At 36.5% G+C, this 12,617-nt stretch overlaps 1 protein-coding gene across 3 annotated transcripts in view; it reads right to left on the reverse strand.

Moving 5' to 3' along the window:
* PACSIN2 (protein kinase C and casein kinase substrate in neurons 2) overlaps window positions 1–12,617 on the reverse strand; it is a 64,586-nt gene that overhangs the window by 1,953 nt on the left and 50,016 nt on the right. Inside the window, exons 6-10 of one of the 3 annotated variants that reach the window (XM_064460780.1) lie at window positions 11,443–11,618; window positions 8,531–8,651; window positions 6,259–6,383; window positions 5,479–5,592; window positions 4,282–4,478 (exon numbers count right to left, since the gene is read on the reverse strand). In XM_064460780.1, the coding sequence (XP_064316850.1) occupies window positions 4,282–4,478; window positions 5,479–5,592; window positions 6,259–6,383; window positions 8,531–8,651; window positions 11,443–11,618 (733 nt within the window). Of the gene's footprint in view, window positions 1–4,281; window positions 4,479–5,478; window positions 5,596–6,258; window positions 6,384–8,530; window positions 8,652–11,442; window positions 11,619–12,617 lie in introns of all 3 variants that reach the window. The other 2 variants (XM_064460774.1, XM_064460787.1) reach the window with 2 other exon arrangements.

The following is a 12,617-nucleotide window of genomic DNA, read 5'->3' on the forward strand; positions in this document are numbered from 1 at the left end:
GGCCCCAGCAGAAAGCCTCCCTTCTTTGTTCTTTGTGCTTTTGATACTAAGAATACCACTTGGAGACATACATATGGGGCGAAAGACCCCCAGTTTCAAGAGAATATGAAGCAGCAAGCTACTTTAAAACTTTACATTAATGGCGTATGAAAAAGGTCATAGCATTTTTTTAAAGTGCAATAAAGAATGCAAACTTTAGAAGTTATATACCATGTTATTTCACTATAAGAAAAAGACTCCCTTGTATCTTAGGGTTGTGAACAAAGATAGTTGTGGATAGTACAGCTACCTCTAAACAAGCAGAATAATCCCACATTTTCAGCCCTCAGCAAAACAACAGTGCAAGTGAAATAAATGTTTCATTAGGCTTACTGTCAATATATACTTGTCTAAGAGGTTGTGGAACAGAGGAAAATGCTACAAACATTAAGACACAGCAGTAAAAGTCTCTTGAAGTATACTTAAAGCTTTTCAGTATACCACTACTAAGTTGTTGATGCAGGAAGATTTAAAAGAATCTTATACCTTACACTTCATTACATCTGTGTCTCTCCTTTCCTCATCTTTTTAAAAAATGAAAGGATTGGGATTTAACTTTCCCTTTTATTGCTCTAACTTTATCCTGCTGGAAGCTGATGCTGTAGCTGCAAAAAAAACCCCCTAAGAATTTGCTTGCTAACTTACACAGCAAACACTAACACTGATTAGCCATTCAGATTTTTATGAACTATAATATAACCTTTATTTATGAACTATAACATAACCTCATTTTGACTATCATTCACATCTAGTCTTCTAAATCCTCAGGAAATACTTTAGCATTAGAGTCTGCAGATGCCAAGATGCTGTATATGAGCAAATGAATGTTCACCTCAGCCAGACAAAAAGGCCAGATTATGTAACAATTATTTTCTCATGCACAACTTAATTGTGCCAAATTATTTCTCTAGATAAAACTGATTTGTGTTTCATCTTAGTTAGCAATAGGAAATAAATGCTGAAGATATTAACCACTTAGAGTCCCAAATGGCTATAAATGTACAGTCTTGGTATCATTTAGGAGAACAAAAACTAGCCTAGGGACTATCAATTCTTTGGCAAAATGAAAATCTTCTCAGATGCACATCTTATATAGCTCCTCTGTTAGCTAAAAAAGGTTAAAGCTTTGTCTCCTCTAGTTTCTAGTTTACCAGGTAACTAATAAAAGAACACTATGAACAAACGTTTGGCACTACGGACTGTACTTGGCTTATGGAGACACTTCACAATTATTTCCACCATTTCTCGTGCTGCAGAGTGACAGTGTACAACTGCAAGCTTTCCTGCCACTTCTATGAAGTGTATTTTAATAAAGAGTGAAAACAATGACTATCAAAACCACACGGCATTAACAGTAACCCTCAAGGCAGTTGCACTTGTATTAAATGCTAGGACTTGGGAACTCAGTGATCTTGGAGGTCTATGAAAATATTACCACTTTTAAGTGTGATCTGCTCAACAGTTACAACTAAACCAGTCTAACAACTGCAATAACACGTTTTGACAACATTGCATGGTCTACATTTACTGTAGGTATTTATTCTCAGCCATGGCAGAGATGCAGTAGGGTGAGCTAGGCATATGGTAGATGGTTATGTCCCATCCTCTCTTACACAATTAAATTCTCTCGTAAGATAGGAATAAACAAAGTTACTCTTCCTCTCTGCAAGCCTCCCACAGTTGTTTGCCAAGAGAAAGAGAGATGTATAAAGTATTCCACTAATAAAAAAAGTTTCACGTATTAAAGTACATTTAATGGGCCCTATGCAGAGCATATATACTACAGCATGTGCCTAGAAGTGATCACAAAAGCTTTGTAGGCAAATTCTTTGAATATCCAAGGAAATCCCATCTGAGAATATCCATGCACATTTAAACAGATCCCTAAAATGCATTAATCCTCTGCTGACAGCTGCTTAGGCGCCTAGGCATAGTCTACATAGAAGCACAGGAGCGAGTACATTTTAAATTGGCTCCTGCATGACCTGGTGAATTTTTTTTCCTTAGTCTTTTGTATGTTCAGTGTAAGCCTACTCACACCAATAATTCTGCCTAAAACTTAAGTAGTTTTGACTGCAGCCATTCTATAATTTAGCTTCTGTAAGGGGATTCGTAGTCTAGCATGTGATCCCTTGCCTATGATTGATACAATCCTTGGTGTTATGTTACTTAACAACTTAATTTGATGTTAAAATCTACTTTAAAGCTCTTCCTTCAAAGTTACTAAGCCTACATACATACCTTACAGTTCATACTTTTTGTATTTTATTTCTACAGACCTCACACTAAGAACCACTTGGTTCAAATAGTTTCATGCAAGTCACACAGCTGGTACTAAAGCACAGAATGTTTAACTTTGGTTTTAACCATTACATCTGTGTGTATAAACATTGCATAGTTCTGTCACTGAAAGGCTCATTACTGTAAACCCTTGGAATGCCATCCTGTTGCTTGATAGGCACAATACATATATTTCAAGAGAATTACCACACTGCCAACACCTGCTGAGAAAAAAGGAGCAGTTAAAGTCTACAGAATGAAGAATAATTTTAGCTGCTGTGCATTCCAAAGAAAGATCCACATGTTTTGTTACTACTGACCTTCTGTCAGGGCACAATTAAGCAAAGTTAGCAGACAAACCAACCCATTCCTCTTCTCTGGAAGCCTACTATACTTGTCAACAAAAGACAACTAGTCAGATGTATAGATTTCACTACTAAAAAAGGAGGGAGGCGAGTGAATGGTGGGAGCACCACCACCAAGTTGTGGGGCTTTTCGGTTTAAAAACACAAACTGCATTTAGAATGTCACCTGGAAATACACTGTTCTGGGCACCACCTTTCTCCATAAGCAGAATGGAAGTCTGGCAGTTCACTGATCAGCTACATCACTGACTTGTTTACTACATTAACTTTAAGCCATAACATCCATCTAAGACCCACTGTGAATGGTGTAGAAGTAGCATACTTCTTACTAACCCCAGCTGAAAGGGAAGTAGAACCAAAAGTTCTCAAACTTTCTTTCAACACTTGAATCCTGTTTTTCCTCTACAACTAAGTCAGTCATTACAGGAAAAGGGAGTAAATGGCAAGCAAACTGGAAAAGGGACAAGATCAATGAGATTGCCTATCTCATTTGCACAAACAGAAGTTTGATTTGCTTTTGCTAAACTGCTCATACAGTCTTGGTCTGAAATTACTGGCTGATAAGTTTTTCATGTGCAATTCTGGGCAAGACAGTAGAACAATTGGCTGAAATTAGAGCTTGAAAGCCATGGACAGGGCACAGATTTCACCTTTCATCACTAGAGGGTGCTACCTCCAGGCTGGCCAGAGTATGAAAAACTGTCTCCTACTTTGGGGGCTGAGTAAGTTGCCCAGGCACTTGCTCAGCACACAAGGACTGGTAACTAGCCCACGCACACTGGAGGCAGCAGTATCTGTGGTGTATAGCCATCGTACTCTCGTGCCAACTTCGTATGTGTGGAAACATACTGTGACATGGGTCTCTCCTGTCAGTTGCCTCTATTCTGCTGTCTCAACTCCTATAGCAGCAACGTAAAAAAGGAACACGGTTTATGGCTCAAGGGAAATACAACATCCTAAGAAGGCAGATATATAGTAAGTATACCCTAATATAATGCAAGATGAGACAAAACAAGTAAAGACAGTTACTGTGTTTAACATACACTGAATGGGGATGGAAAGAGAGAGGAAGAAAATTATCTGTCCATGGCTAAGTCTTCAACCTTAACAAGTTAGCACTGTAGGAAGTTGGAGGCCAAAAAAGGGATGATTCCAGTTTAAACAGAAGAAATATCAGTTGATTAGATACTGTTTCAAGATTAGCTGCTGTAGTCTTTTTATTAAAGAAAAAAAAAAGCACCCAGCTTTGTAGGGTTGGCATTTCTAGACAGGTAAAAGCAGCAGCTGTTATTGTCACCAACTAAGAAAAGGAAAAGATAGGATTATCAGTTCCGCAGCTCATTCTGTTTCACACAAGATGGTAAGAAATGAATATTCCAAATAGATGCATCCCTACACATCTCAAAGAGATTAGAAGTCAGTGTTTCCTAACAGGGGATACTAAGAAGCACTATCCGGAGGGATAAGTGTTAGGATCCTCTAAGTGGAGTTGTACATTCAGAGAAACAGGTGACTTAGAAAATAAAAGCTGAAAAGAAACTCCTCTCCTGCCCTTTCTCGTTTTGATAAGTATTTCAAGTGAATGCTGTAAACTTACCAGCTTTAAAGCTGAGTTCATCTTGCTCTTGGCCCTCATAGTCATAGAGGGCACGTACTCTCACTTCCATTGCAGGAGAAGTATCTTCATCAAATGGATTGGTGTCTCCATTTGCATCAGTGGAAGAGAAGGGATTGTTGGACTCTTCATCAGACCAATCTGTAGGGTAGCTTTGGTTTTTTTCATAGCTGCTAACACTGAAAAGAATTTTAAAATTATTCTTTTCTGCCCTTAAAATAGGACACTAGAAATACCACTAAGATATGAGTTCCCCTAATTAAGCTTAAACGCCACTCTAAGGTCCAGTTTTCAAACTTTATTCTGGAATCTTCTTGCCTATCTTTAGCTGACAATGCCTCATTCAAAAAACAAAACTAAACAAACAAACAAAAAAAACCCCAAACATTCTTGCAATATATTTACAGTTAGAAAAAGGCAAGGAAAAAAAAAAAAAAAAGATATCAGACAACCTCCCCACAAACTCAAAAAACTTCTCTATCAAGAAATCTATATACATATAGATACATATACATATGGGATTATTTACTCTAGAAAGGTAAAAGGTATGCAGGTAATAGATGAGAGGAATTATCTGGATAAGACATTCAAACTGCTTTGCAGGACCTTCCCCCCAAATCTCTATGCACCTCTACAATAGCTTTCAAGACTTTTTGTCTGTTGCAATCCACCAATAAAAAAAACTTCATTATACTGCAACTTGATCATTTAAAGAAAAGTTCACTTTTGAGCATGCACATGCCATTTAAGAGTGGTATGACATCCACAGTGTGTATACTGAAGTAACAGGCAGCTGTTTGAAAAGGTCCTAAACAAAAAGAAAGCAATCATAAAAGCAGATTTATTCAGCAAGAACACGTAGAGCAGTAAAGCTCCAGAAGCAGTTCTACTAGAAAAACCCTTCAGTTTTAACATTTTATAGGACTGGTAAAGGAAGGGGAAAAAAGGCAACAGCAGTTGTTAGCAACTGCTAATAACCCAAGTAGTTTAAAACCAAAGATCAAGGCAACAGATATGGCATCTGTTAGGAAAGACAAGTCAGGTTACAGCGTTGCTTACATAACTGCTGGAAAGGACTTCATGCACTGACTGGTACAGTGTTATAGAAACCAAAAATAGAAAACCCTGGATAGAGAAAGTGCAAGTGTGAAAACAATTAAAAATCAACGTTTCACCAACTTTTTGATCTTATTGTCCTCCTTTTCACTGACAGTACTCCCAGTATCTTCTTCATCTTCAAAGGGATTGTAACTTGATTGTACTGACTGCACTGTGTTACTCTGGACACTAAGACTGCTAATTTGGAAAAGAAAGAGCATTATGGCGACCCTATCTGTTTAAGAGTAGAACACTGTCATTGGTGTCCCACTAAGTTTCTTAGCATACCCCTTCTCCAGACAAAAAAAAAAAAAAGCCCAAACAAAACCCAAACTTCTATCAAGTGTAGAATAAAACCCAAGAAAGTTCAGAAAGTCTTGCATAGGATACATTCCTCCAGAATTAGATGATCCTTTGTGGATCATAATTTCTTTTTCTTACTGCTTGCAATAAAAGGCAGTATGACTTTTTCTACCCAGTTTCATTCCTTTCTAAAGCAGCTGTTGTTAAGTTTCGTATTGATCACATCCAGAATTCTGAAGTGGCTAAATGTTTTGCAAGCTAAGAATTCTAAGTATAATTGTCATTTCTAGAGATGGGAAGATAGCAACAGACTACCAGATTAACTACAGAAAGTTCAGTTTCTCATGAAGTTTGGTTTCTTTTAATTCCCAGTGGGAACAGAAGTGTAAAATGGAGAATAATTCCCAAAGCATTTTGTTAGTTGCAGAAACATTTCACTAAAAATGCTCACAGATAATTAACATTTGGTTGGACAGTGACTTTCTGATCCCGTAGAGCTTAGTGTACTTGAAGATTACAATCCTTTCCAATGAGTCTTTTAAGGCATAAAAAAAATACCTGCTATGTTTGTTAGGCTGTGAAACTTGATCTCCTGTCTGATTAATACCAGTCAGAGTCACTCCATCAGAAGCCTTTTTCTTTTCTCTTCTGCTGAGAGTGCGATTCAGATCTGCAGACCACTCCTGTCAATGAATGCAAAATGTGATTGAGAAATTTAATTGAGCAAGTAATTTTCACATTTAATTTTCAGACTGAGTTATGGAACATACTTTTATATATACAACAGTACAAATAATTATTAAAAAGATAAGTTACTCTAAATGTTTTGGTTATAGTTCCCATCTAACTCCTACCCTAGCAATACAAACAGTGCTACTCGCAAAATTCCAAGGTTACCTGTACTTGCCTGCTTAGTATTCTGAATGCCTTGAAAAGACTTAAAATAGCAGACATCTGGCAGAAAATTGGAGAAATCAAAGGAGTTGGCCAGTGCAGCTCTTTAAAACTTGTACTGAGAGGGCTCACTCTTTCAAATTATGCCAAGACATCTGGCTTTAAAAGGTAAACCTCACATTTAATTTAAAAAGGTATTATGATCTTATTTAAGAGAGGTTTACTTCTCAAGATGTGCTCCAAGAATGACCTATGAAGAAGGTAATTTTTAAACTCATTGTATATCATGTCTCCTGTCCCTATGATTTGAGCCCTTAAGGTTCTTCACTCCAGATTTAGTGAAATTTATTGCCCTTAAAAGCCATCCATAAGAGTTAAGGCTAAAATCAACATAACTGTTGACAAGACTCATGATGCCATTTGTAAAGTATCCCCTTCTTGAAATTCTGAACCATTCAGATGTTTAAGAAAGCAGACTTTCTGCTGGACCGGTATGATGAAACCTAAACACAACTTCTGCCTATCAAGTCAAACGAAGCTGCACACTAACATAAAGCAGAACCAAGAAAACAAACTGGATACAAGCGAATATTCTATGCTGAGACATGTTTCATCTCAGAAACCTTGAAGGTAAAAAAAGTCAGGAGATAAATGCTATCTTTTGTATAGCAAACTGAGATAAGTATTTTTAACAGGAAATTAAGATTTTGTGAGTTGCTATTACTACTGGTTTATACATGTAGCACATATGTGATATCTGGCCAACTTTTCAGAGATACCACATTATTTTAACTTTGCAGAAATACATATTGAATTTCTAAGTTACCATAGTTTAAAGACCACTGACCTAAGCATATCTGCAGTTTATAATACAATTTCATATTCATTTGATCATGACTTTTTTTTACTTACGTCATCCTTGTAGCATGTAAATGAGAAAAAACTTGGTTAGAGAAATAGTAGCAGCAGTATTTAATCTGTTAATTTGAATCATAATGCATATGGAAAAAGGATGGTAATTTCCCCACACAGAAGTAACTGTAGTTCAGTGTTTCAGGCAAAGAAATTCTGCAGTACTATTATGAGTTGTCTTCCTCAAACCTTCTAATCTAATTTTAAGAACATTGAGTAACTTAAGTTATATTTTCCATTGTGGTTAATCAGGAAACACCAAACACTCTGGAGTTGATGCTTCCACTCCATTAATTTAATGCCTAGAAATAATTTCAACTAAACTCATGATTCTGGTCAGACATACTCTTCCCAATCCCAGCTATGTGATACTCTGGTAGTAAGATCCACTCTGATACATTTTGGTGCTTACTTCTTGTAGGCTATGTTAGCAGAACACTCCTTTCTTTTGGAGATGGCATTCAGCAATAAAATGACCAACTGGTTAAAGGTGGAATTTTTTTTTAGTATAACAGTATTTTAAAAACTAGTTAAGACTCATAACTGAGTTTTCAGGACTGACTGACATATGTAGTTTAAACTTTTTGCACTGTCTTTGCTGCCTACACTACAATTACCTGCTAACAGCAAGGAGATTCTAATTGTAGTCTGACACAAAGGGGAGAAGTAAAACATAGGATAGCATATACAGGTGTCAGAGGTGTATCAACTAAACCATGGCTTACTAATGCCTTCAAGTAATGACTTTAGCCTAAAAAAAAAAAAAAAAAAGAAATCACTAAATCACTATACAGTTTTCTGGTTTACCCCTTTTCTCTTTAAATCGGTGCCTGATATAATGACTTCCAAAAGTCAGGGGATGAGGAGAGCCCAAAGGAAACAGAGAACACTACTATGACTTGTAAAAAACAAAAAATTCACTGCTGGAAGCCTGATTTTAACAGCTGCACCAGAAAAATATGACAAAAACCGAAGAGCAAAAAATAGACAAAACAAGTCTGAATTTTAAGTACTCTGACCTTACCTCAAACTGAGGCCAATTCATTGACATCCCTGGACCTTGATTAGCTCTAAACCACCGCAAATCTTCAACAGCATCTGCTGTTTTGATATTCTGTTCCAGTTCACGGTAGATATTTTTGTAGCTGCAAAACAAAATTGTCTTCAAATTCAGTATAACATTTAGAAACATGGCAAAGCTTCTAGTCAGATTTAAAAAAGAAAAATGTTTCAAAATTCACATTAGCATTGAAAAAACTTATAGCAAGACACACTTTTTAAAACTCTATGACAGACCTTTTAACTGCCTGTAAAAAAGGAAGAGTAGTCCAACAAGTAAGCTTGCTGAAAGTCCACAAAACCATAAAATCCTTATTTGCCAGATTTTAGTATTATGACTCTTGTGTGAAGTAAGTTAATGGGCTGTTGTTAAATGCAGGATTTACATAGGAATGTATTTAAATTACTGAGCGCCAGTCTTGAAGTTTCTTGACTTTGAAGGCTTGTCTACAAGACAGTAGAAACTGTTTTTGTGATAAGTCCATAGCATTCTGTGAAAATTCCTGTCTTAATCCAGTAAGAATTATAAGTCATTATAAAACCAAAAATCTCAGACCCGAAGTGGCATTAAATGGGTTAAACATTTTCCTGTGCAGGTATAGTTATCTGCTAACTGCTTTTATTGTTTTAGGTACTCTCTGATTTTATTAACTGTACTATTTATACAAAATATCAAATACTATAAAGAACCACCATACTACCCTTTTATTTCTCTTAGTCTACTTATTTTTCATTAATGTTGAGTTCTCATAAGTATTTTGCAGAATAGAGGTCGTTGCAGATACAGCTTTGATTCCCTGCTCCTAGGCCATCATGTGCATGTATTTGTTCTACCAACTGTGATTACAAATACAATTGTTTTATATCAAAAAACCTAATATGGTGCAATATGGAACTCAGTATAAAGGTCTTAACACAACAGTTACAAGGCTTAAAATAAAAGACACAGAACTACTGGCCTGTATTCAAGCTAGAGAGGATTTGGGAAAATCCTTCCAGACCAAGTCACACAAAACTTAAAATTCATTAGTGCTACATTGTCAAGGAGTCAGACTTTCCTCAAAATACACTTTCAAGTTTCTCAATTTTTATATATTACTTGACTGCTTTAACATGTATGCAGTATGGTTTCTTCCTACATCACTGGTTCTTTGAATATACTTAAGAAATGTAAAGGCATGTATTTTGAGAAAGGGAATAAACAATTTTGAACGATTCACTAGCCATCAGTTAAATCAACAATAAACTGAAAGTCTACATCTGTAGAAAACAGGCAGGGCTATTTTCTGGACTGTGCTCTTCAGCATTGTTAGCCTTAAAGTTAAAAAGCAGACTTCCTTTGCGGGGTTTATGCTACACTTTTTATCTCTGTGCATTCGAAGAGACAGAGATAAGGAAATAGATGAACAGTTACAGTTGCTTTATCCCTAGTTTTATCCTAACAGTTTTCTTCTTTGTTTGCACCTTACTAACATACCATAAGGCACCACTCCTGAAACTTCTAAGTATCTTAGAAGGAAATTATTGTCTCTTCACCTGGTTGTCTTCTGTAGTCTTCCCCCAACCCTACCCTTTAGGTCAACTATTTCTTATTTATTTCTATTCTGTAATTTCTTTCAACCTGATTAACCTGAATTCAAATAGTTAGCAATCCTAACTATCTATCTACTCAGAGTAAGAACAACCTATCTTCCACAGCAATTTTGTAAGAACTTTGAAGCAATCCAAAATGATGCTTAAATAAGTGATCTTGCCCTTACTTACCTCTGTATTTGTTCTTGTCCCTGTGTCACTCCCCTTCGCTTATGCCAGCACTGACATTCATGTGTCTACATACCCTGACCAGTAGATCAGGGTTAAAACCAAGCCAGATTCTTTCTGCCCTAGGTTACCCTGTCAGCTCCTTAATTACACTGAGCGGACTACCGTAAGGGTTTGGTCACTAGCAGAACTGGGAACAGAAGCAAGCAGCCAGCAGCACACTTTTCTCCTTTTAACTGAAGTGCCAACCAGAACACACATGAAACTCTGCTGTAACAAGCAGGATTTAAAATTCCACTAATGTTACAGCTTTTGCGGCAAGTATTTCAGCATCTGTCTTCTCAAATGCAAGAGAAAACAAAAACATTATAACCACTGTCTTGCTGACATACCGAAGTAGCTTCATATCAAAATGCTTGTAGTGGCTAATGACATGCCACACAGGCTGACAAACCAAGCTGCATGAGCTCTGGTTTGCGTTCCCTAGCAGAAGTTTAGATTTCTTGGAATGTAGTGAGGAGGGTCCACACAGAAAGAACAAAGTGCAAGAGATGGTTTATAAATACTGCAATATAAAGATTGGACTTTGAATTTAAGATGGACAATAGTTCAGCAACAGTCCACCAATGGATCTTCAACATTTATCACTTAGTTAAGGTAATTCCTTTAGACTGAGCTCTAATATTTTAACAATAAATGTGTTTGTGCCACAAAGTTCATGCTGCCTTACACTAAAATTCTAGTTTATTCCTCAATAAACATGCAAAACACATAACACACCAAAGCCCTCCTTTCCCAGTCTTTGATTCAGCACTTTTTCATTCTAAGCTCTGCATCTTTTCTGATTGGCACACAATTGATTATAAAAATACATCAAAAATTAGAGTTTCTTAATTCATTTAACACTATGTTAAATAAAACTAGCAAATATTAGGGACAGATGCTAATCTGATTGTCGACAAAACAAAGGATTAAGCTGTTTCACTTACACTTTAAACAAACTGAAGCAACACATTAGAAACAAATCAGATTCCAAACTCTGATCTACTTGAAGTATGGATTACTTTTCACTCAAAGAAAGTATTAAGCATTAATTTTGAAGTTTCGCAGTGTTACCTTGCAACATTAGACAAGTCAAGGTGTTTCTGAACTTCCAGTAGCACTTCTCGGAAGAAACGTAAGCGTTTTTCCTCGAACTGCTGACACTGTTCAAATACCTGCTCCATGTTTTCCATATATTGAGGAGTGGCATTATCTAATTCTTTCAGCGATTTTTCATACTTTTCTTTTGTCTGGGGGTGGGAAAACAAACCGTTAGCAATGTATTTTATTACTACCCTACATAACAGGCTTATCAATGTAGTAATGGCCAAGATTTAGACCAGATGCTCCCAAACTGCATTCTCTTCATGACCGCTGTACCTATGTCAGGTCACAAAGAGAGTTATCCAAGAAAACTGCAGAACAGTTACATTAAAGCTCTATGCCTCTTCTGTGGCTTTTTAACAGAAACCATGACAAATGTTAATGTGATACTAAAGATAAAAACCAAAGGAGCCATAGAGAGTAAATCAGAGCAAGGCAGTCTTTCAAGTTACAGGTCTTTTATTTAAAGATCTCCAAATAATTTCAAAGTGTTCTCTTTTATCCTTCAGTAATTTACATAGTCCACTGTGAGTTATGACCAGAAAACCAAACATTGTATATATACATCCCTGTGAACATAAACTGCATATGCTGTGAGCTCAGTTAACAGATAGAACCTCAGACTCTGTACTAATTTACAGAAGTAGTCCACAGACAGGAATTAAAAGATCCCATCCAATGTAACATCAGCCTTCCAGAGCACAGAACAGCATTCTCAAAAGGAAGAGGTGACTTTGAAGAAATTCACACAAGAAAAGCCTCTTGGAAGCAGCCCACCAAAGAGATAAACTAAACTGGGCAACAGAATGGCATTTCCAAAAGTATATTTATTTTTATTTAAATGGATTATATCAGCTTACTTTCTTAAAAAAAAAAAACACTCTGCATTCAAGAATGACTACAAGTTTAGATGTCAGCAAGTTTTAAGCACCTATCTCACAGCCTCAAGTGAAATAACTCAACCCTCTCTAAGAAAGAAGTAGAACTCTGTCCTAGAAGTCTGCTGTCTTATTCTGCTTTGTTCCCTGCTGAAATTACTTATGTAAAGTAGAGGGAATACTTTGTTCATTCTTCACAGAAGAAGAATTTGGCAATAACCTATGCTTTGGAGGAAACTGAATTTTGGTCACAGACCATAACTGAAA

The sequence above is a fragment of the Phalacrocorax carbo genome, chromosome 1 (genome assembly GCF_963921805.1).
Source record: "Phalacrocorax carbo chromosome 1, bPhaCar2.1, whole genome shotgun sequence".
In the NCBI taxonomy this organism is placed as follows: Eukaryota; Metazoa; Chordata; class Aves; order Suliformes; family Phalacrocoracidae; genus Phalacrocorax; species Phalacrocorax carbo.